This window comes from Rhea americana, unplaced genomic scaffold, assembly GCF_003343005.1.
Source record: "Rhea americana isolate MKP2758 unplaced genomic scaffold, rheAme1 scaffold_233, whole genome shotgun sequence".
Taxonomy (NCBI): Eukaryota; Metazoa; Chordata; class Aves; order Rheiformes; family Rheidae; genus Rhea; species Rhea americana.
In genome coordinates this window covers 806,885-830,489 of record NW_028186350.1, presented here as the reverse complement: position 1 = coordinate 830,489, position 23,605 = coordinate 806,885, and the positions used below count along the sequence as shown (strand labels likewise).

General features: G+C 41.9%; 1 protein-coding gene across 2 annotated transcripts; it reads left to right on the top strand.

The window, feature by feature from the left end:
• On the top strand, positions 1-22,799 carry A1CF (APOBEC1 complementation factor). 2 transcript variants are annotated; one of them, XM_085306168.1, is made up of 11 exons: positions 1-99; positions 3,744-3,878; positions 4,457-4,587; positions 6,075-6,313; positions 9,584-9,748; positions 12,976-13,073; positions 13,980-14,250; positions 16,395-16,579; positions 19,259-19,395; positions 20,149-20,282; positions 22,648-22,799. In XM_085306168.1, the coding sequence occupies exons 1-11, from the start codon at positions 1-3 to the stop codon at positions 22,797-22,799; spliced, it is 1,746 nt and encodes a 581-aa protein (XP_085162294.1). The 2 variants fall into 2 exon arrangements, with proteins under 2 accessions (XP_085162294.1, XP_085162293.1); XM_085306167.1 differs by having other exon boundaries at positions 16,371-16,579.
• The last annotated feature ends 806 nt before the right edge of the window (positions 22,800-23,605 follow it).

Sequence of the window (23,605 nt, the reverse complement as noted above, 5' to 3'; positions counted from 1 at the left end):
ATGGAATCAAATCACAAATCCGGGGATGGATTGACCGGCACACAGAAAGAAGCCGCCCTCCGTGCATTAATTCAGCGAACGGGATATAATTTGATCCAGGTAGGAACTCACAGTCACATCCTTTTTTTGCACAGTGTCTGGTTTCGTCTTGAATTGATACATTACATCAGGGGCTTGAGTTGCAAATCCCCATGYGTGAAGCTTTGCTTCTCACTGATTCTCCTCCCTCTTTCTAATATATGTACGACACAAACACGTGTAACAGGTACTGTCTTTTATAAAGCAGGTAGTATTCCTCCAGAAATTCTTTGCTTACTGTGATTATGATAAGCAGAAAATGAAAACTAAGCACAGCTTGGGAAGGGTTGGGATTGCTGTGTGTAAGTCACGGCTGCAGTGGTAGTGTAGTGGAAAAAACCCATTAAACACTTCAGAGTTTCTGAAGACCTTAGGTCCAGTCTTGGCTGTAAGAAGTCTGGGGTGTTAACACCAGATCTTCATTTCATGCTGCAAACACACATACACACAAATACACAGGAGGAAGGTACCTTATCTGCCCAATAGGCAAAAGTTTGCTCCTAGGCTAGTCTTCAAGGTCTCTGAGTGGAAAGCCTCTTCCAGCCAGGGCAGATGGAGAACAGGAAGATCCTTCCAAAGCCATCCCAGTACGTCTTTCTTAGCACAGCCAAAACAAGTTAATTTTTCAAAAGCACTAGGCAATAGTATGACTGCGCTTGCATTCTCTAACAAGCAGTGAATGAAAACACTAAATTTTAGGAAGGTTGTTGTCCTAAACTTGCCTTTCTTTACAAGGCACTAGGGGGCACAACAGCCCAAAGCAAAAACTGACACTCCTGAGAAAAAGTATTTTCACATAGCCCTTAAACCTGTGCACACCCTCGGACTAGGCCAGCAGCTGGGTTTGTTGCATTTGAGACCCCTTCTGCCATTCTTTACACTGGAGATGATATAGCTTCTCCAGGTCTTACATTCGCTGGGGYGCTCTTTTTCAGTCACTTACATCTGGCAGTAGCTCATTTCTGAGTCACAGATTTCCTCACATACAAGTACACCATGATCTTCTTTCTCCCCATCTTTCCCCTTCTTTCAAGTTAACCATTTTCTCTTTTGTCTTCCTCATTTCCCTCTTCTGTTTCTCTGTGCTTTTTTTCACAGCCATCATTGAGTCAAAACCTCCTTGCTTAACACGTGCTAGGGTCACACATCTTTGCAAAGAGGACAACGCAGATCCTCCTTCCCTCCAGCCAGATTGTGAAGATGAGACCATTTAGATGCTGCCTTCAGGYCAAATACGAAGCCACTGCAGATAGAAGTGTTTTTTTTCTTTTTCTTTTTTTTTTTTTTTAACTGAGTCTCCTCACACACAGCCTCCCACATATGTTGACAAAATGAAAAATTAACCAATTGGTTTTTCTCTTACTTGGTTTACAAGTGGGACGGTAAATCTCCCCTAGCCCTTTTCAGCCCATTAAACATGAAATCAGCAGGTCACATTATGACCAGATCCTTCCTCCAGCTGATGTGCCAATGAAGATTACAGTACAACGATGATGATGTCTTCACCTAACAAATGGATCAAAAGACATCTCGCAGTTCTTGGGGTAGCCAGAAAACCTCCTATCACCCGTGTGCTCTATTCAGCCAACCTAGGGGCAGAATAATAGCCTGAAACTTCACGATCTTCCTGTCTGATTCCCTGTGAGTGTTCCTTCATAAATTCAGATATTCCTAGGACTCCAACATTATGCTGAAAGCATTTATAACATGAAGAATGAGCATAGATAACTCAGGGCCAGGTATAGGCCTAAGAAAAATTGAATATGCTCTTACTGTAGTCTTCTTTTCCTGCAAGGATCTTCRTTTGCTATAGGCTTAAGTCATTCAGGCATTCATCTTAAGTCAGCTATTTATCAAGTCAGCTGTTCAGTTGTTCATTTGCCTGGAATATTCCCAAAGTGGGAAAGGATAACAGAAAGTGGGGGACAAAAACAGAAAAATGAGCAAAATCCCAGCTATTCTGGTCACATGGCATTCCAGCAGGACAAGGAGGGCTAGAGAGAGAGAGAGGGAAAGAGAGACAGAGAAAAAGAGAGAAAGACAAATAGGGAGAGGAGAGAAAAAAAGAACTATAGAGAGAGAGAAAGAGAGAAAGATTAGAGACAAAGTGAGAAGAAAACAAGAAAAGACATAAAAGTTGATAAAAAAACAGGAAAGGAGAGAAATGCATCCAGTAGAAACGTAGGTAAAGGTGAAAATATTGGCTGGTTCTCACAACTCTGGATATTTTTCAGGGACAAGACTTGCTTCCTCCTGGGTAGGCAGGCATCATCCTGGGTGACTCTCCAAACAGTCTGGTGGGACTCTGGTGGGAGAGTTTTCCTGCCCCTCATCTGGCCTCCTCTTCCAACTGACGACCCTTCTATCTCCCCTCCTAGGGACTGTTTCTTTCTCCTCTTCTGGTTGCTTCTCCTCTTCTGGGCTCTCTCTCATATCCCAGATGAGTAGAGAAAGGGCTTYACCACAGCCCTGGGTTTGGGACCTGCACTCCCTGAGGTGGCTCTTTGAGAGCTCAGTAGCTTCTCATGATCTGACACAAACTAGGACTCTGGCATCACCTTCTTGCCCCAGGTTTTGTCTCCTCTGTCCCACTGAATGCCATGTGCTCACTCCTTCTTATCTCCTCTGCTGAGCAAGAAAGCATGCATGCAGTGAGAAGAAACACAGAAAAAGCAGCACTATGCGTCCAGAGGCTCGTTACTCTGCTACTGTCACTTCCAAGCTCTTGCCCAACTCCATCATTTCTTCCCCTACACCATCTYTCCATGAAAATTCCTAGGCCTGGGTCCTCCCCAGGCCTTGTGACAGGTGTTGCTGGCTCTTTGCTAAGTCCAGTTGCTGGTGAAAACATCATTTTCCAAGTGTGGTGAGAAGCCTGTTCACCTTTCAAGGCAACTCCTATTCATTCACATTGCCCCTCCACTTTTTCTTCTATTCRCATTTCTCTCCTAATTTCTTCCCTTGTGACCTCCATCCCTGTTTTTCCCCTATGTTAACTCTGCCTGAGGTCCAGATGCCTTCTCCTTTTACATAGTTTTTATGCTTTCAAACACAGTTCTGCCAGTATCTTTTCTTTGATCTATGAAGAAGGAAGCTCTCCATCAGTTGCTAAAATATGAGACTTATCATTGCTAATCAATGTTTATAATTGGATGAAGAATCAATTTGTACATTTTGCAAGTGCAATACTGCACATTCCAAAACTAATTCACATTCCACAAGGGTTCACCTCCCATAGACARGAAGGCCTATGTTTTTCATGGAGTTATTTGACTGTCCCCATACTGGCATCTGAAGTAGCAATTGAGTTGCTGAAACAACATCCTATTCAACGCACTGATGCATGTTCTTTAGTGAAACTCATCTAGGTACAAATCAAATCAAACCCTTTTCTAGTACATCATCAGTTCTACTGAAAGGGATATCAAGGCCTTTCAGTGTAGATACATCAGTGGGGCAGCCAATGCACACGATATTATCTATTTTGAGTTTATGAAGAGTTACTCCTTATGGGAAAGGTAGCACACTGGTAAYGGTGTAAGTCTAATATGTCAAGCTGGACAAAAATCTGGGTTCCTTGCCAAGAGGCTAATTAYATCCACATTTAAAATCTGCGTGATTTAAGCCATCCTTTTCTTTTTCTTCTTTTTTTTTTCCCACGACAGGAAAACGGGCAAAGAAAATATGGAGGTCCACCACCTGGCTGGGATGGCCCTCCGCCAGAGAGGGGGTGTGAGATCTTCATTGGGAAACTCCCACGAGACCTCTTCGAAGATGAACTTATACCATTGTGTGAAAAAGTAAGTCTTTATGGGTGGTAGTCATTTTGCAGCGGATACTGATGATCGAAGCTGTACTTCCAGGCTGAATTTGAGGTGATTTGGCCCAGACTAGGAAAATCACATGTTGAAATCCCAGTTCCTTCCTCACTTAGCTGGTTACAAAACTACCCTTGTTTCAGTGGCAACCCTTGCACCCCCTTTCCCTTATCCACCCAGGAGTCCTCATCTCCCCAGCAAGAAACCATCCGTCTTGGCTCCAAGTCCAGATGTGGTTTCAGGTTTGTGAGGTCAGAAATTCTGGTGCTGCTAAAGTCAGTGACCAAACTGCTATTTACTAGTATGCATAATATTTCTTTGCTGAAGTGCTAATTGCCCACCTTATCACTTAAGCACATGCTGTCTCTATTTAGTTTGACTTTGTTGATGGATCAGAAAGCAGTGTAACAGTAGAATAGGTTCTGGATAATTGTCTTGTATATGGAAATATTCAAAGAGCTCTTACATCATATAGTCAAGGAAGTACCCAGTCTTGTTTAAATATCTCCCACCTTGCTGACAAACCTGTCGCTTAGAATGACTTTTCTTTTCATTTCCAGATTGGCAAAATTTATGAAATGAGAATGATGATGGATTTCAATGGAAACAATAGGGGCTATGCCTTTGTAACCTTCACTAATAAACAGGAGGCGAAGAATGCAATAAAGCAACTCAATAATTATGAAATTAGGTAAGCATGACAAACACCTTCACATTAACTTTAAATTACATGACGCATTAATCTGTTTAATTATATATGGCTATACATTTCCCCTTTTACCAACAGAAAGGTTATTTAGATACCCAAAATTGAAAAGGAAKTCACTTCTTCTCCCTCTATGCAATCACTTCTTTATTCCTTACTACAAAGGCAAGTATGTATTATGGCTAGTTTCTCTGGAAATGCAGTCAACAGAAACCACTATTTCACGAGAATTGATATCTTTTACAGGAAATTTCTTCCTTAAAAAAAATCTCTCAGAATCTTGGAAAAAAAATATTTTGCTGTGGATCAAAATAACTGGCACCTAACCATCACGGTTTATTTCCTGTTCCACTGTGGGCAGTTTTCTGTTGATGTATTCCTATTCATGTGAGTGGGCTCGTATTATACTGTAGATATCTTCTGGAAGACAGTGTGATTGCAAAACAYGATGGAATAGGATGAAAACCAAAGGCAAATCAGTGACATTCCCCAGTGGGTAGGAATAGAAAAAACCCTCACATTTGTAACTCAAAATTGAGAACAAAACAACCAGTAATCAACAATACATGGGTCTATCAATACCTTTTGTTTTGATTTCAACCATCTGGGGTTTTTTTCAGTTCAAAGTGGGATGAGTATATTTCTTTGCTTAAAAATAYTTAGTGATGAACCATTCCGGAAATTTTAAGATTTTCATTTTTCACAAAAAGGAGAGGTGGTGAATTAGGAAAGCTCTACTAGCAACCACAAGGATGAGCAGGTCACAAGGCTCAGAAGGAGGGCTGGGAAACATGATTTTTATCAGAGGCTGGAGAGTGTTAAAGATCAGACTTTAGCCATCTCCACCTCCCCCGCATACTTGTCTTGTTCCAAAGACTCTCCTAAAGAAACTTTTCAAGATCCCTTAAGAGGTACTCAAGCTACAATGAGGTGAGGGAAGTGAGTATGAAAGGAAATGTTTACTTTGGAGTCTGCAGAACAGTTGGCATTAGCAAGCCCCAAAATGTTCTCTCTTTATGATAATAAGAAATTGGGGGATTTTTCCCCCCTATAATTTCAGTCATGAGACCCACTGGTGACTGAGATGCTACAAGTCACTGGCAGAAACAACAAATCTTGGCATACACTAACAGCAGCACGAGTCATTGCTGTGTTCATGGATGGCACGTACAGCCATGTGGTAGCAGCTGTTTTTGGAAACAGCAGAAGAGAGAATCCCAAGAAACTAAAGAAAAAATTGGCTTTGGTTTCTTCCAAATCTCTAGTCCCTCATTTCAACAATGCTGCCTTTGATATGAAATTTGGCCAAGCGGCAGCCAATTCGTGTTGGATACCCTCATTTGCTCAACCCTTACATTGAGCAAAATGATTTGAATGTCCCAAACAACGTATACCACTGGAGGTACTTCTCTTTGAACCGGTGTTTTGGGACAAGGCAGGGACAAACAACTAGAAATGTTGTTTATATACAGGAACGGGCGTCTCCTTGGGGTCTGTGCCAGTGTGGACAACTGCCGTCTCTTTGTGGGGGGGATCCCCAAAACGAAGAAGAGGGAGGAAATCTTAGGAGAGATGAAGAAAGTCACGGATGGAGTCGTAGACGTCATTGTGTACCCTAGTGCAGCGGACAAGACGAAAAACCGAGGTTTTGCTTTTGTGGAATATGAAAGTCATCGGGCAGCAGCAATGGCAAGGAGAAAATTGTTACCAGGTTAGTACAGAGCCCTGGGGTGGTAGTAGGGATGGCTTCATCTTACCATTTGCATACTTGCAGCTTTTGGTGGGTAAGAGGAACCACATACCCAAGGAAGYAAACACTGCTGAGTTTTCTCTCAGTTACTAACGTGTGCTTGGAGTGACCCCAATATGCCAGACTGCCTGATGGAGATGCCATGGCTCTGGGGTATAGGACAGGCAATTCTCTGCAGATTCTGATTTATCACCACACTCATTATCCACACACTTCATTAAGGAGGAAGAATTTATTAAAAATATGGCTAGATGGATCTAGCTGTATGTATCTGTACAGCTCTATTCTAGAACTTATGGTTATTCTGGGTTACAAATAAAATATATCCTTATATATAGCCTATCAGGAAAGAACTTAAGAAYGTAATCAGTTTTGAGAATGTGCTGAGGACTTTTCTGAAAAGTGATATTTTCCATGTAGGAAGAAGACTTCTAAAGAGGAATTGCATTAGGATTTAAAAAACGTGAAGAATGAATCTATGTCATTTAGCACTAGAGGATGGTGCTAAAGGGCCATTACAAAGTGGGAGAAGTGTAATAGGTATTAGACGAAAGAGTCACTGACCATTAAGCGCAGTTGGAATGATTTCACCATTTTTTCTCGTGCTTTCTTATGCTCTACAGCTTGTGGAGCTTGCTTTCTTATGCTCAACAAAGCTCATTGCCTTGTTGAACTCAGCTCGCTTGCCAATGCAAGAATTCAGTTGACATTCTGTTTTGAGATTTGTTCATTATACATCGTCCTACCTATCTTTGACTCTTTCTATATGATAGTCTGTGAAAAATCACAAGTYATTTAAATACCTTTTACTTATTGCCAAACATGAGCATGATTTTGAGTGCTGTTACGCATCTGAGTATGCTTAGCCATTGTGGGATATTTTACATTGACTGTTTTTCCTTTTATTCTGTATCTTCTACATTCTGCATCAGTTYAGCATCTCTAATTATAGGAGCACATTTGTTTTAACCTGTGCATCAGCATAACTTTTTCATGGCTTCGATATAAAAAATGAAGGAACAGAGCAGGCWGAGCTACAGCTAACAACAGTAGCCTTGAGGGAACGGAGCACTTAAAATCCTGAGCAAAGACGGTGAGACAGATGGGAAAGAACACGTAACCCTGAACTTCCAATTTAGGGACAACCCAGCAAACAGTTTGGGGAGTTTCAAAGGCCTGAACCAGAAGAAAGAGTTTTATGATGTTGCAATCATAAAGAAGGAATATGAAAGAGGTTTCAAGCCAGGACTGAATGTGTCTCCAGATGATGTACTGGATGAATCTGAAACTGAAGATCATTACYAGGATTCATCCTTGAATCTGAACCTAGCCACTCTTTGAGGGAGCTTTGCAGAAGAGGCAGAAATGCTCAAAAAGGAAGATGCTTTTTACAGCAGCTTTGTCTGCCCTCTTCTTCAAATAAGAGAATGCCTTTGGGGTGGAGGATAACTGGATTTCAGCAAAATGGTAGTACAAGCAACATGATTAGTTGTTCTTGCTACAAGTAAAACCAGGTCATCATTTCCACTAGTGAACCGAAAACGGCCTTTGCTTTCAGTTGGTTAGCATTAATTGCCACCTTTCAATTTCTTYTCATTAACAGCTCAAATCAGGCTGGGCACCGCTGAAAGCTAAACATCAACCCAATCTAGCTCCACAAGTCACAGCTCATTCACAAGCCTTCCTRGCAGAAAGCAGCCAGTTTCCATTTTGCTTTTTAACTTTTCATTTCTATTACTGAAAAAAAYGTTTCCAAATTCTACCCTCAGCCTCTAATCTTCCTCTCTTTTGGGACAYCCATCCTATCTTGGCTGGATTATCCAAGATGGAGCTCCTTTTTTCCCAGATCCCATTTTATCCAAGATGAGATCTCTCCAGAAAAGTTTTTTTTTTTTAAGTCTCAATTTTCCTCTCTCAACATAACTATCCCAGGGCTTCTCTCTGTTTTAGCATACCTYCAGGTTTCTGGAGGACTCAGTCATCTTGCCATAAAGACTGGCAGGAAAGGAAGAAAGACACAGAAAGACCTGTTACGAAAATCTGCCTTGTTGTTCTTTGAGGGAACTTTGCTGGAGAGGCAGATATATTATATTTCATTATTTGGAGGAAACATTTAGCATTTACCATGCTGCTTAGACAGAAAACCATCCATACGGCACCTCCAAAGCACTATCTACTGGGCTAATTAAAATAGCCAGAGAAAAATCCAGCTACTGATAGCGCTGAGTGAATGCAAAGCAAGAGAAAGCACATGAAATTTAGGTCTCCAGGTATTAGTGGATAACTAGATTTCAGCTGCTTTTTAAGGGAAAGGGGAGGMAGATCTCCTTCTAAGATGTGCAGAAGGGATAGGGAAGAAAAACAGGAAGACAAAGTTATCATTGCCATCTGGAGAAGATAGGAGGTGAAAAACTCACTAGATAGAGGTACCTCTGCTTTACCCTCCCTCCTACTCTCATCGCTGCAATTTGTACAGCTTTGAGACAAGTGCTTGGCAGTCAGTCTTCGTTACATATTGAAGATCATTGGAATAATTCGCTAATCTATTCCCTAATGGATTAATTGACTAAATACAAGTGATTATGGACCCCAGCATGATAATCTGACCTCAAGATCACTTTTAACTACTTTTTTTATTTACTCTTTTTATTCCCTGCTCCTCAACAGCTTGATTCACTGTACATGGAGCCCATATGCTTCYCCACCTGTGATATGCCTCATTACCCTTTGTTTCCCTTATTCCAGCTACTTCCTTGCAACTTTATCCAGTGGGACCATACAACTCCACACAGACAAATCTTTATTTCACTTTGTCCAGCTGAGACACCTGTATCCGTTTCCAGTTATCGAGGGAATGAAACATTTGCAAGCAATAGGTATTTTTACACAAGAACTATGTTCATTAAAGTATTTCCCTCTACAGAGCACTCCAGGGAATGCAGACATTAGTGAATTATACCATGTTTTCTCTCTTTTCTTTCTGGACACTGGATTTCTGCAGGCATCTAAAGTATCAGCAGGAGCACACTGGAAGTGTGACCATCTGCTCTTGGAAATGTGTTAACTAAATATCAGTGCTTCGCACTAGAAAGATTTATTTCGGTCCCTTTTGTAAAACTATTCTACTACTTTAATGCCACAGCCTGTTCATACTCTATATAAAACAGGCTCTGRGCAAAAGTGTAGAGAGTCAAAGTATGTTTGACACTGATGATGCCRTTGCCTTTAAAGGAAGGATCCAGTTATGGGGACATCCAATCGCTGTTGACTGGGCAGAGCCAGAAGTTGAGGTGGATGAAGATACCATGTCGTCAGTAAAAATTCTCTATGTGAGGAACCTCATGCTATCAACTACTGAAGAGACCATCGAAAAGGAGTTCAACAACATCAAACAAGGTAGGAAYCCATTGACACGATAGCTCCTAAACAAGTATTCCTACTGCAAATGAAAATTTTTCTTCATTTGTAAAATGCCAAAGGAAGAGACAAAAATAACAGCTTTTTSTGCTGTAAAATGTTMATGTGTAATGCCACAAAATTTGTCRTTGAAGTGAATGCTCCCACCCTACATGCACGTCTCATCATCCCTCTATCTGCTTAATTTGCAATTAACAGCACTACTAACCCTTTTTAGATGGCTGGCAACCGGAAGAGGTCCAAAAATGCTGCATGAGGAGGCCTCTATCATAAAAATGATCTTGCCTGTGAATTTGTGCCTTCCTTAAAAAGAGAGAGCTTGTGAAACAGCCAGTCAACTTCACCTTTTTTCTTCTTCAAAAAGGAAGGTTAGAAACAGTGATTTCCTACAAATGCTTCCATTTCACATGAGAAGAATTTGGTTCCCTTAGACACACTTTAAAAAGCATATTCTAAGAAAAAAAGCACCATAAAATGAGCAAGCGAAAGAAAGCAAGAAACCACCTTTTTTTGTTTGTTTGTTTGTTGTTGTTTGACTGGGGTTTTTTACATTTATCGTTTCTCCAATCTGTCTATATGTTGACTTCTATCATTTTCATACCAAAAAACCTCAGTGTGTGAAAGTGTGAATAATCGATGGCTTATCGTTTAATCCAGAACATGATCGTATTTCTTCATGGCATATATTACATGCACTTAGTGTGAGATTTTTCGAAAAGCAAGTAGGTTTGCTGGGAATAAAACTCCTGCTGGCTTTCGAAGGAGACTTCACTTCTGAATCGCTGAGGCTTTAGAAAATTCTACCAAAACCAACAAAGTAAAAATAACCCATTTCTGCAGCTCTCCAAGCCACACAATCCGTTAGGCGTTGGTAACTTATGCTTGGCAAAGTGAAATCATCTTTCATCTCATTTCTATTAACTTCCTTCTATTAATTTTTTAAAATACACTACAGAGCTTCATTTTTCCACCACTAACTGTTCATTTCTGCTCCATATATTTCTTTTTCTTTCTTTCTTTTTTATTTTTTGTAGTAGGCTGCAATGCAGAGGTCTGTTAGAAATTTCTTTATAAGTCTTTTTTTATCCCTCTAACATTATCAGCTAATATTTGCAGCAACCCTCAAGCTGTTAGTGATCCCATTTTACCACTCGGTTAAATATGTTTCATCCCACTATATTAACTGCTTTCTCCTTTATTTATTCAGTTTTTCTCCYGAACACTGAACTTTTTGCACTCCTCAAAAACACATTTAAAATTTTTCTGAAATTTTTGTAACAGTCATTTGGTTTGCTCCTGAAAATGTTTTCTAGCACAACAGTGGAAGATTTCAAACTACATCATTTTCAGCTTTGCTTTTTGTCACTTTATCATTTTACTCCTGCCATAGGTATCCAATACTGTGCTGGAAATTGTCATCTTTCTCTCTCTCTCTCTCTCTCTCTCTCTCTTTTTTTTTCTTTTCTGGACAGCTTTATTTATTGTGGATTAAATTAGGAATTCCTTTTTAGAGCTCTACCATTCTTTAAAGAATATAACAGCTCTAAAAACATGCATACTACAAGCAAAAGCCAAGCTTTTTGGAGAATAAATGCAATTTAAGTTACAGTGAGATTATGATCAAAAATGTCAGCAAAGATCTGAAATGATTCATGTCCTCCCTTGATTATCTGCGTCGTTCTTTGTGCTGTATTTCAATGATACTTGCCTCAAGTGTATATTTGATCCAGTGAATTTAGAAACTCTTTTGACAATAACAAATCATCCAATAAAAAATGATTCAAATAAGAGTTAAAATCTAAAGGTATCCACACTATCACTGCCACAAAGGATCTCACATTGCCAGAGTCTCCATAAACACACTTGCAGGACCCCTGTTTATGCATCCCAAGTCTAACCACAGCACCAGAAGTGTCATCCTTTAAAAGATCTGATGCCAGATTTGATGCTGCTTGTCCCCTCTGCAGATGACATCTGTAGACTCATGGATCACTTCTGTCATCAAAAAACACTGCTCTCGTTCCCTAGAGATCTTGTAATCCTCATCCCTGGCAATTTACATGTATTTAAAGAGGCGCCAGACATTGCTGCTGAAGCAGGATGATGCTGAAAGAGTGCATCAAAGACGAGCAGGTCTATAAAAGATGTCTCCTGGCATTTTAGCTAGTGCATGCTCTGCTCCRATAGCATGAAGGTTGTGCTCTCTGGATATATCTAAGGAGCACAAGATTCCCCCACTAACATCACACAACCAGGTTCTTCATGGGGGTGACCTGAGAGTCACAGTACATCGTTCTAATAGAGGCACAAATGAGAGCAAGCAAGATTGAGGCATGAGCAAGAATCAGTAACRCAGAGCGCTCTCCAGAAGGCAGAAGGGGGAATTTTCAAGACACAGAGAGTTCGTTAAAGCCTTGACTTGTAAACAAGAGATCAGTATGCAACTCCCATAACTTTCGGCTTAGAAAATCACCCTCTCATCCCACTAGGAAACAAGGTGCTACTTACCATTTCAGTATCATTTTGAAGACAKGCAGGCTGTTCAGGTTATAGGTTGGGATAGGCTTCATTTACCACATTGGAGCTCCTRATGACACCCTTTTAACTCCAAAGAAATAYATTTTTTTTCTTCTGCAGTTACTTAAGTACTTTTTGCAGCAACAGGACAGCATGCCTATTAAGCTGTAAAGGGGAGAGAAGYCAACAGAAGAGTAATTCAGCATTCATTAGTCAGTTTTTTAAGGGATGTGTCTGAAGATKTTAGAAGTCTCAGTTGCATGGCTGGTTAACAATGCAGTTCCCAACGAACARGAGGGGGAAAGATGAAATATTAGAGAAGGAGATAAAGGTCAGGGTCTAAAACCTGTGACCACAGGGAATAGCTTGTGTGTCATTTTGGAGCCAAATTCACTTGTTCACACTGGCACTGAGTACCACAGTTCCAAGAAGCTCAAGAGGAGTTGACAAGGGGAATGGAACGCTGTAGAGGATGGATGTGAAAAAAGAACCTCCAAACATTTCTTGTCTAACTTAAAATCCTACATCATTGTAGGTCCTTTCGCTCGATATATACATCTTGAGAGGTGAGAAGGCACTTACCTTCTTATCCTTTGCTCTCTAAGGCTTGCAGCGTAACACATTCTCATTCAGAACAGGGTTTTGCTGGATGCGCCGTTTCAAAACTAATATTCCAACCTTTCTTGTAGGTGCAGTAGAGAGAGTAAAGAAAATTAGAGACTATGCCTTCGTGCACTTTAATAAAAGAGAAGATGCAGTCGAAGCTATGAAAGCCTTGAATGGGAAGGTAAAGCTGGTATAAATGCTAATTCATAGGCCCTATATGCAGCATACTGCTGAAATGAAGTTATATGTGGCTTATTACTTACCAAAACATCCAGAAGGTGATAGCCCTATTCTCTGTTTGCAGACTGCCTTTATATTCCTGAATGCAGTTTTCAGCCAATGTGGTGTTCACAAGCTATTCATTTTGGCTTCTTGCTACTTGCTTTCACGCTAAATGTTTTGCCCAAATCAGAATGTAGTTCACCGCTCAAGAAGAAACAAAACAATGACAAAACGAGGAATAGAAAACACAGGGCTATGAGGTCCCTTGGCTCATGCTCATACACTTGTATGGTGTCTGCCAACAAAAACATTCACAGGGAAGCATGTAAATGGTAAACAGGGACAAACAAGGTCAACCCAAAACATCTGCTCCGACTTCAGATGCAGATTTGCAAGGAGGTTGCTGTATTTAGCGTTTCTCACACTGCATGTAGTTCACAGTGCTGCAATGCAAGAGCTCTTCCTGAAGAGGTGTTAACTCTATTCCTATTTTTAGCATTACTGCTATTTGATATAGGCGTACATATAATCTCCTAGATTTATATGCTACTTTGTAGGGAAGCAAAGTCTTTCTAAAGGCTTCACAGCTGTAGTAACTAGGTTAACTAGGCTCTCCCTGGCTGGTTTCAGGGCTGGATGCTTTCAGCATGTTAAACCTTCACTCAGCCAGTGTATTTTTCCACCCGTGGGATGGAGATTTGGGGCTTTTGGGGGGTGGTTTTCTCAATCTTTCAGCTAAGCCTGTCCAGTTAGCAAACTGTGAAGGGAAGCTGCTTCTCTAGGCAGGATAATCCGTGTGCATTTTGGGAGACTTCCTCACATTTGTGCCTCTCTCATGTTCTTTCCCTGATGTCCCGGCGTGAAGGTGCTGGATGGTTCCCCCATCGAAGTGACGTTAGCCAAACCTGTTGACAAAGACAGTTACGTCAGATACACTCGGGGCACTGGGGGAAGAGGTACCATGTTGCAAGGAGAATACACCTATGCGTTTGGACACGTGTACGATCCTGCCACGGCCTACCTTGGCGCTCCAGTCTTCTATGCACCCCAGGCCTACGCGGCTATCCCTAACCTTCATTTCCCAGCCACCAAGGGACTGACCAACAGGAGCATTATCCGACCTCCATCTGTCCGAGGTAACTCTAATCATGCCAATACTGAAACCTCTCTTGTTTTTATTGGTGTGTCCATTCATAACGCTGCAGCTGGTGGTACTAATGCTTTTTAAAAATAGCATCTGAGGCATGACACTATCAACCACCTCTTCTGATGATGGCTGGGAAGGCTGAGGCACATTCCACCTCAGAGGGTGGCTGTAAACATCATTTTCTCATGTTTTCTTAGGGGTGGGGGAAGTCACGCAAACATCATCTCATGTTCCCATCACCAAAGATCAGCAGCCACTAGTGCCCTGCACCCTTCCAAGATCTGTTAYTGGAAAATACAAGAGCTTGACTGTGCTCCCAAGCTTTTCAGCTCGTGAGAGCTGCTTCCCACCCCTCCATCCACCACTCTCTCAAGTCAACAGTGAAGATCCCTGGATATCATCCAACTTACTGTTGGTCATCATTGCCCTGGACTCTGGATCCCTTCAAGAGAGAGACAAACAAATAATTTTTGGCTTCTGCCCTTTCCAAAAACACAGTGGTCTTCTAGCACACTAAGCAGGATATGAAAAAAATAACCATATCTTGGGGCAAGGATCCTTGGAGACRGTGGTCTCAAAAGACCTTTCAAATCACCCTCCTCCAGGGTAAATAAACCTGGGTTTGCCATAACAAATTTTTTCCCCTTTCAGAGTCAGCTCCTTTAATCATCCACTGGCACAGCCCACAGCTGCACTTTCTCTTTACTTTAAGACCTATGGGGAAAGTTTTACTAGTCCCAGTGGTTTTTGAGCCCCAAATTGTGGTGTTTCCCAGGGAGATTGCTTTTGCAGCTATCCCTAAGCAATCCTAGTCCCTGATGCAGGGCCTGGGAAATGAGAATCAGAATTGTAATCAAGAAATTGCTTGCATGGTCTGGGAGAGGTATTCTTTTTTGACAAATAATCAAATAATAAGCAGTCTATGAAATATACATATTTCACGTTATTTCTGCAAGTTACTGAGGCTCTACCTTTGATCCTGGGTGGCTGCATCTGCAACCAAATCACATCCCCTCACTCAAGTGCCCCCCTGCCCTGGTTAAATTTGGGTAGAAGTAAATTTGAGGGCTAGCAAAAAGCAATCTGTTCCCAAGCCTCCTTCCAAAACTGACACCTGCCGCAAAGTCAGCTCATGTCCCCAGCCCACGGCCAGGTCCCGCAGCAAACTCCAAATGCCATCTCGCATCAGGAGGGCTGATGAGGACTGGACCACCCAACTTTTACTCCTTYGCAAAGAAGGAAGGGAACTGGAGAGCAGAAATGTTATGATTACATTCAGAAAACTGCAGATGTGATAATCCACCAGCCCTCACTGGCTTCACAGTCTCCTCCTCAAGCTCCAAGTGCTGCTCCTGAAAGTTAAAATGGAAATGTAATGTGAAAAAAATGACTTTGGTTCACATAAGGGCAGAGGGTTCCCAAAAGTATAAACTCTGAGTTCCTCAGGAAACTGAAATTACGCCAGTGGGTAGGAATTGCCATAATATCAGTTGTCCCCTTTCTGCCTTTCAACTACAAATCCAGTTAGAAAGGTGTCCTGAAATCAAAAGTGATTTGTGCATGAACTAAATGGAAAGTTATGCCTCACCTTGACTGAACAGAACAGAGAAGATGGAAATTGGGTAAGAAAGAAGCAGGGCTTCCCCTTAAAATTCACAAATCAAAGCATTCGAGCCCAAAGACGACAACACCAAGTCTGGCTCATTCCAGCAGCAGCTTTGCCAGGGCTAAAGACAGAAGYGATGTAACAGGAGGTGAAGCTTCATCTTTCAGTCCACTGCCATACCCGGCAGTAATGCCCTGACCTGTTGCCTCTTGCGATCTGCAGAGCGTTTCCTGGGGGAAACCAGCTGTGCAGCAGGGAATTGAACACCGTACCTATAAATCGGACTTCCCTCCAAAGGGGCACACCGGGAATTCCCCCTCCTGGGATCTCCCCTTTCCGGTGCCCCGACAGAGCCTACAAGCGTCATGGCCTCGAGCCCGCTGGCCCTCCTGCCCATCTTCTTCCCAGAAATCAGTGAGTGGGGCTAACTTTTCCATTACAGCGAGAATCAGGGTAATTTTTCCGGTGATTTGATTCAGTTTAATGCCTTCTTACATTCCTAGAAATTTACATGAATGTACCTGTAGGGGCTGCGGGAGTTAGAGGACTAGGAGGTCGCGGCTACCTGGCTTACACGGGCCTGGGGCGCGGATACCAGGTCAAAGGAGAAAAAAGGGGAGAGGATAAACTCTACGACCTCTTGCCAGGAATGGAGCTCACGCCGATGAACCACGTCACTTTAAAACCCCAAGGGATCAAGCTTGCTCCTCAGGTATGTTCATGAACGACCGACTAAATGTTCTGGCCAGATTTTGTCTTATCCTAAAATGCTTGAATTTGATCCTGATGAGTATATCCATTCATAAATCTTGAGTGACGTGAAAGAAAAGAAAAGAAAGAAAAGACTGCTAGTTGCATCTTAAAATGCTCACCTGCCTGGCTGGAGAACAGCCTGTGTCCACTCTCTCTCAAGGGAGAGTTTCCATAGATACCCAGAGATGTGATGTCCTTCTAACTATGACTATTGCTCCTTAAGAGCATTGTGGAATAAAGAAATTCTTACTCCAAATGGATTTGATAAATACGATGCATCATCTAGGTCTTTGCTGAGGGATAAATACACACAAAAAGAAAAATAATAGTGGTTTTGCTAGRAAAAAAAAACAGCCATTTTCCAATTCAGAGCCTGTCATGGTATTGCACAGAGCTGTACTGCCTCCACACAATCGGTCCAAAGCAGCACAAATAAAGAAAAAAAACATGGAATAAAGTATCAYCTCCTCAGATCTGAGCGTGTCACCTCTTGCTGACTCCCACAATTTCCTTGCAAGCCATGAGCCTGGTTGGAAAGCAGAATTTCACAGATCCTGTAACTTCACGTGAAGCAGTAATGCTAAGAACTGAAATCAGACACGTGCCTTAAAATCAGTTGTGGGAAAAGAGGCGTTGATTAACTGTACAGTCCATGCAAATGCGAAAGTGCTGACTGCCCGATAAGGCCTTTGGTGTGGTTGCCCATACTTGACGGATCCAAAGAGATAACTGAGGACTGAACAGAACAAACCCWGAATGAATTCCTTGAGTTTTTGAGGATCTCTGTCGTATGGCAATTCCTTTCCCCCTGAGTCACCCAAAGCATCATTAGAAATTAATTTCACCCTGCATTTTGAATTACATCTCTGTGTGTTAACAGTTAAATTGCCATAGCATGTGGTTTGCCAAATGTTCACAAAAATATCCCCTCCCCCACGCCCCTGAAAATTGGAAATTTGCCTTTTTCTTCCCCTRCAAAGCTTCACAAACCCTTTATTCTATTTTAGCAGCACACTTGAGGGGTGAAATGGTGCTGCTGCAGCGCCTAAGGGCAGATGAAATTTAGATTATTTTTTTCATTTTTTCCACTCTTTTGAAATAATTTGCGGGATTATGAAAGAGTATAAAACACACACAAAACCTCCTGCCTACCCCAGACAGGGGATCATGCAACTTTCCTAGGAGTCCAACGTCTGCTAGTCTTAAACAGCTACAGCTGGGTTCACGCTACCATCTCCCCAGCTGCATAAAAGACGGCTTCGTTAACATGACCTCTTAGCCAGCATGACCACCTCTTTAACATGACAGTGTCGTTTGTATGACAGCCTCGTTAACATCTGCTAACCTGGTCAGCCTCTCCTGTCCACTAAACTGAGACCATTTCAAGAGCACCTTTGAAGGACCTCTCTTAATTTCGTTCCCGTTGCCTAGTGAGGATGCTCAATGCTAATAAATAGGCRTGTCTTTTTGAGGGTTTAAATGCTGATGTAACATTTTAAAATTAACCTCCTTATAATGCAGTTGGAATGGTGAGGGACAAATATTGCCATATTCAAGAAATCTAATGAACTAATTTAGGTACTCTATGAAGTGATAAGCTTAAATTGGAGTTTTCGTGCAGATATAATTAAAAAGATTAAAACAAGCATTTGCAAAAATTTAATTGAACTAGACCACAAAAAAGATTCAGGCTGGAGGTGCCCTTTGAGGTCTGTGGTCTGAGCCCCTGCTCACAGCAGGGCCAACATCGTAGCTACCGCAAATTGCTCTGAGCTGTTTCAGTTTCAGCAGATAAACAGATTTTTTTTTTTTTTTGCCTTTTCTCTGAATTTGGGATGCTAATTTGCTTTCATGTGCTACAGTAACGTAAATCATTATGGCACCAAAAAATATTTGGGGGAACCCAATGACTTCTCAACTGAAGGTCAAGTTTGGTGGAGTTATTTAGAAAGAGAACTGGTCCGAGCATAGRGAGGTATGGGAAGGTCAAGCTACACTCAAGTCCGTTTGGGATACCAGTTATCCAGTGAGTTAAAAAAAAAAAAATAAGCAAAAGCATTTGCAGACAATGTTTCCCAATTAGCACTGAATAAGCTGTTCTTAGGCAGAGGGCAAAACGGTTCAGCATTTCTCTTTCAAACTAGAAGCAGAAATCGCCTATTGAAGCCTATATAATTAATTAGACAAAAACACAGCTCTTTTTTTGTTACTGGTTGGACAGTTCATACACTACCTCCTGCTAAGCCAGAGAGGCATCACAGAATAGATGAATGCAACCATAAAACTTTAACACTGTTAMAAAATAGTGCATAGGGTTACTGATGAGAATTCAAGGAAAATACGTGCCGATAACGGAATAAAACAACTGACGGACAAAATGGACAAAGGCATCAGATTTAACATAATTATCTTTAGGCATTAAACGGTATTTTAAGGTATAAGACATCTAGATGAATCTTGTATTTCTGAGTGGACTGAATTACCAGGTTCCCAATTGTTTTTTGGCTTGGAAGAAGCTAGGAAGCTGACTCTGAAATCCTTTGGAGGGAACAAAACTACACAGCGCAGGGGGCTGGAGCTGGGTGAGAGCGCGGCTGTGCGGCAATTAACCAAAGCAAATCCCTTTTTCCCCTTCTAGATCTTAGAAGAAATCTGCCAGAAAAATAATTGGGGACAGCCTGTTTACCAGCTTCATTCTGCAGTTGGCCAAGATCAAAGACAGCTGTTCCTTTATAAAATCACGATTCCTGCCCTTGCCAGCCAGAACCCTGCCATGTATGTAACTGCTAGGGTTTTTTTCTTTCTTTTTCTTTTTTTTTTTTTATGGATTTTTGGAATTTTAAAGGTCATTTTAGCTAGCATCTCTCTGGGAATATAACCACGCAGGCCCCTATTTTTAGTTATTTTGGATATTAGGGAGAGGAACAGCCATAAACTGAAGCAGACGGATAGCAAGGGCTGCCATGCTTGGCGCTCTCTCACTGATGGTCCAAAAAAAATCTACATAAAGCCGGAAACAAGCAGGCAAAGGGGTGATTTTTTTCCAGTAGAAAAGCAAAACAGACACTAAGGAAGAAGGAAGAAGAAAGCAGCTTGTAGGCACGTGCTTGTATTTGAGATCCAAATACGCTCCTAAACACTTCCGATCTAAAACACTGTTTGCTATGTACTTTTTCAAAAGACCCAGGCTCCAGCGGGCTTTCTTTTGGACTAAGAAGGCAATTTGGAGCATGGCGATGTTTGGCAGCGTATTTAAAAGGACATTTTGTCCAAAACAAGGGCCAGYGCTGATAACTCGGCAAACAAAGCAGACCGCTACGAGCAGAATATTTCTGTTAAAGCATCAACACAGTTAACTCATGTTTCCGTTTGGTATGTGGTATCTTATCAACCATAGAGACTACACGCAAAGGCTGTTGTGACTAGAATATTTAATCCCATGTTGTTGGATAAAAATAACTTGCAGGAAAGTCCTGGAAGAAAAAAACARAAAACAAAAAACAAGCTACTATTTTCTTTTCTCCACAGACATCCCTTCACGCCTCCCAAGCTCAGTGCCTATATTGATGAAGCCAAAACCTATGCAGCAGAATATACCCTTCAGACGCTAGGGATTCCCACGGAAGGAACAGAGGTTCCTCCTGCAGCACCTGCTTTTCCAGGTATGTGAAGGTCTGTATGGAATAATCTCCTGGAACTTGGTTTTCCCTATGTGCTTTTTTGTGTATGTCAAGAATTCACCAGTTTATGTTCACTGCATGCAGATGCASGCAGCATCTGGCTGTGCTTCTCTGCATGTCTTTACCTTGGTTGACAGTATTTCCAGGCCTCTGCAAAGTACGGTGTACTTATAGAACAGCTCAGGCTAGAGGCACCCCTGGGTGGAGGGTCTCTGGTCCAACACCAGCTCACAGCAGGGCCAATGTTGCACCTACAGCAGATTGTTCAGGGCTGTGTCCAGGTGAGTCTGGCAATGCCCAAGGATGGAGACCTCCCACTGCTTCGTGACCTCCAGGAAAGCACCTGCCCTGGACTTCCTCCAGTTTGTAGATGCCTCCTGTAGTGGGAGCCCCAAACTGGACACCAGATCCAGATGTGGGCTCTCCAGTGCCAAACAGAGAGAATAACCCTGTCCTTCAGTCTGCTGATTTCACTACAGCTAGCGCTGCCCAGGATGGTGCAGGCCTTCTTTACCACAAGCTGATCAAGTCAGGGTCACCTTGTCCCCCTGCATCCCCAGGTCCTTTTCTATCAATACTTCCGATTTCACGTACCAGACAAATGACACAACTGTGACGTTCAGATTCTGATCCAGGCACTCTCCAACCCCTTCTGAAAGGCTTATAGTTCAAATGTGAGAGTTTATACCCAAAAGGAGCTCCTGTAGCTTCTCAAAACAGCTAGGGAAATCACGGAAAACCTAAGCCAGGAGCAGGAATCCAGCTTGTAGGCTTTACATTTACTGTGCTCTCCGGCATGACGGTTATTCTGGTGCAGTGGGAACAATTTATGCCAAACTGCACATGAGGAATGCATTAGTCAGTACTACTGAATTGTTTGGAGTGTCTCAGGGATGGATTAAAAAAAAAAATCTATCCGGCTTCCTGCCACAGAAGTCCGCAAAAGCCACAGAAAAATCAATTTGTCTGGGCTCGTGCTAGCTTCCGCATCATGGAAACCAAATGGAGACACTATTGAATCCAGCCCCCACTTACTGCTTAATTATAATTTCTCCTTTTTCTTTCATCCACCCATATTTATTTGTCTTGGACTCTCAACAAATAGACATGCATTAAATTTCTGCCTGCCACATGCACTGGGCCTTGGTCAACACTAGCTGAGACCCAGCACATCTCAGCCCATACCCAGGTAGCAGCTCATTTCTTTTATAATGATGCCAAACACTACACTTTTTAAATGACAAAGTTCTTAACTCCAGTCTGCAAAGATACATCCTGGCTTGCTGATGTGAAGAAAAAATTTTACTCTGAGTGATCATAATCAAGTTATAGCAAATTTCTCATATTTTTCCCATGGTAACAACATCAATAAAGCAAGTTGTGTTTAAAAAATAAAGCAGAAAGTGTTGCCCAATATCTCCATTTCTGGTGAAAGAGGCACCTGGATCTGATTGATTTTGAGTCAGTCCAGATGCTTGGCCACCTGGCTGTTCGGTTGGCAAAGCTGGAGCCTGGGAGATGTAGTTTGGCAGAGGAGTTTGGTCCAGCGACGCAGATGGGTAACCCAGCTACACTTCCCAAATTTGGGTTTCCTCTCAGTTTTYGAGTCTTTCACAACAAAATGTTGTGGTCTAGCCTGTTATATACTGCTCTCAGACAACCCAGCCCAAAATGATGTTTGTTTTCCCACTGATTCATTTTAAATTACCAAAGCTAACATTTTCCCGTGGAAAATTTTGAAGTGTTAAAACAACATCTTTCATTAAAAAMTGATGGGAAAAATTCCATTTTACTAAATATTTTCTCCCCAGTGTTGCACAGAAAGCATGTCTCTCCTCTCTAACGTGGCTGTCCTGAACTGCACATACTTGGGCCACGCAGGGTGTCAAAGCCATATATTCCCCAGCTGCATAAACATCTTGGCTATGAAACCTGCTCAGATTTTGCTCTGTATTACTTACGTTTTCTTGTCCTCCTCATGTCACGTGTGGGAGATAGTACACAGAACGGTAGTACCACCCTTTTAGTTCAGAGATAATCCAAGCCTGAGGAAAAATGCTCAGAGTTTTCTTTTTTTAAGCAATATATTTAACAAATAATAGGTGAGAAAAATGCATTATTTTTCCAGCTGCAGCTGTTAATTTTACAGCTCATAACATGAAGGAAAAACCTGCCCAAAGTGAGATATTCAATCTAATAAGATTCTCCCCATCTACCCAYTGATAAATTCATCGTTCCCTGTACTATTCCCATCGACAACATGTCTTCTTATTGAAAACTGACCRTCAGGTGGCCTTTGAGCACCTTTTCATTGACCTATGGTTTTGGTATCTCTTTTCTCCTGCAGGATATGCCATCGCTAATGCAGCTGCGACTGTCACAGCCACCCAGCTCAAACAAGCAGTGACGATGGGGCAAGATTTAGCGACTTATGCCGCGTATGAAGCCTACCCCGCCTTTGCAGTAGCTGCACGCAGTGATGGTTATGGGGCGTTTTAATACTGCATCGTAGCGATAGTTTCCTTCAGTGGAGCATGGGCAGGAAAATTCTCAYGATTTTTAACTAATCCATCTTCTGAAATGAGATTTTTAGTCAGAGTTTTATTCCCTTAGTTTGTTAGTTTGGTAACAGAACATTAGGGGGAAGAAAAAGAGAGATGAAGAAAAATCCATAAAAATCAGATTTTCATACTACAACGCAGAATATTATCCCAGAAGATAAGTGGTTCTCAGGTATACATATATGTATGTACCACTGTGTGTGTGTGTGTGTGTGTGTGTGTGTGTGTGTGTGTGTGTGTGTGTGTGTTTACAAGCAACAATCTGTGCTGAAAACCGAGTAGGTCCCATCCAGGTTGCGATACAGGAGCTTGGGAGGGAAGTAGTGCTTCAAGCAATCCCCCACTCTCTGCTTTCCCTCTGTTCACCTCTACCCAGATAGAGAAATTTTAGACTCTTTGGCCCTTGGTGTGCAGATCTCCGGCTTGCCTTTTACAGCCTTTGCAAACCGCGTGCRACAAGCGTRCCGGGGAAGCACTCAGGCTCAGTTAGGCATCTCAAGTGTTTTTTTTTTTTTTTTTTTTTTTTTTTCCCMAAATTCATGCYGGCACAACTGAGGAAGAAAGCCATTTTATCATAAATATGATATCATAAAATATGATATCATATTTATCAACCTAACAGGCTAGTTTGTACGATCCTTAATGCAAATTTGATTTTTCAAGTAGATGGCAGGCATTCAGTAGTTTTCTCTCTTACTTTGCTAATTCCCAGCCAGCCCTGTAAGTCACCAAACAGCAACGAAT

Bases quoted from the DNA above. Each gene is read 5' to 3' on its own strand.
- A1CF (XM_085306167.1), top strand. From the start codon at position 1: ATGGAATCAAATCACAAATCCGGGGATGGATTGACCGGCACACAGAAA. The intron at 100-3,743 runs GTAGGAACTCAC...TTCCCACGACAG, and splicing joins CGGGATATAATTTGATCCAG to GAAAACGGGCAAAGAAAATA. The intron at 14,251-16,370 runs GTAACTCTAATC...TTACATTCCTAG, and splicing joins CCGACCTCCATCTGTCCGAG to AAATTTACATGAATGTACCT.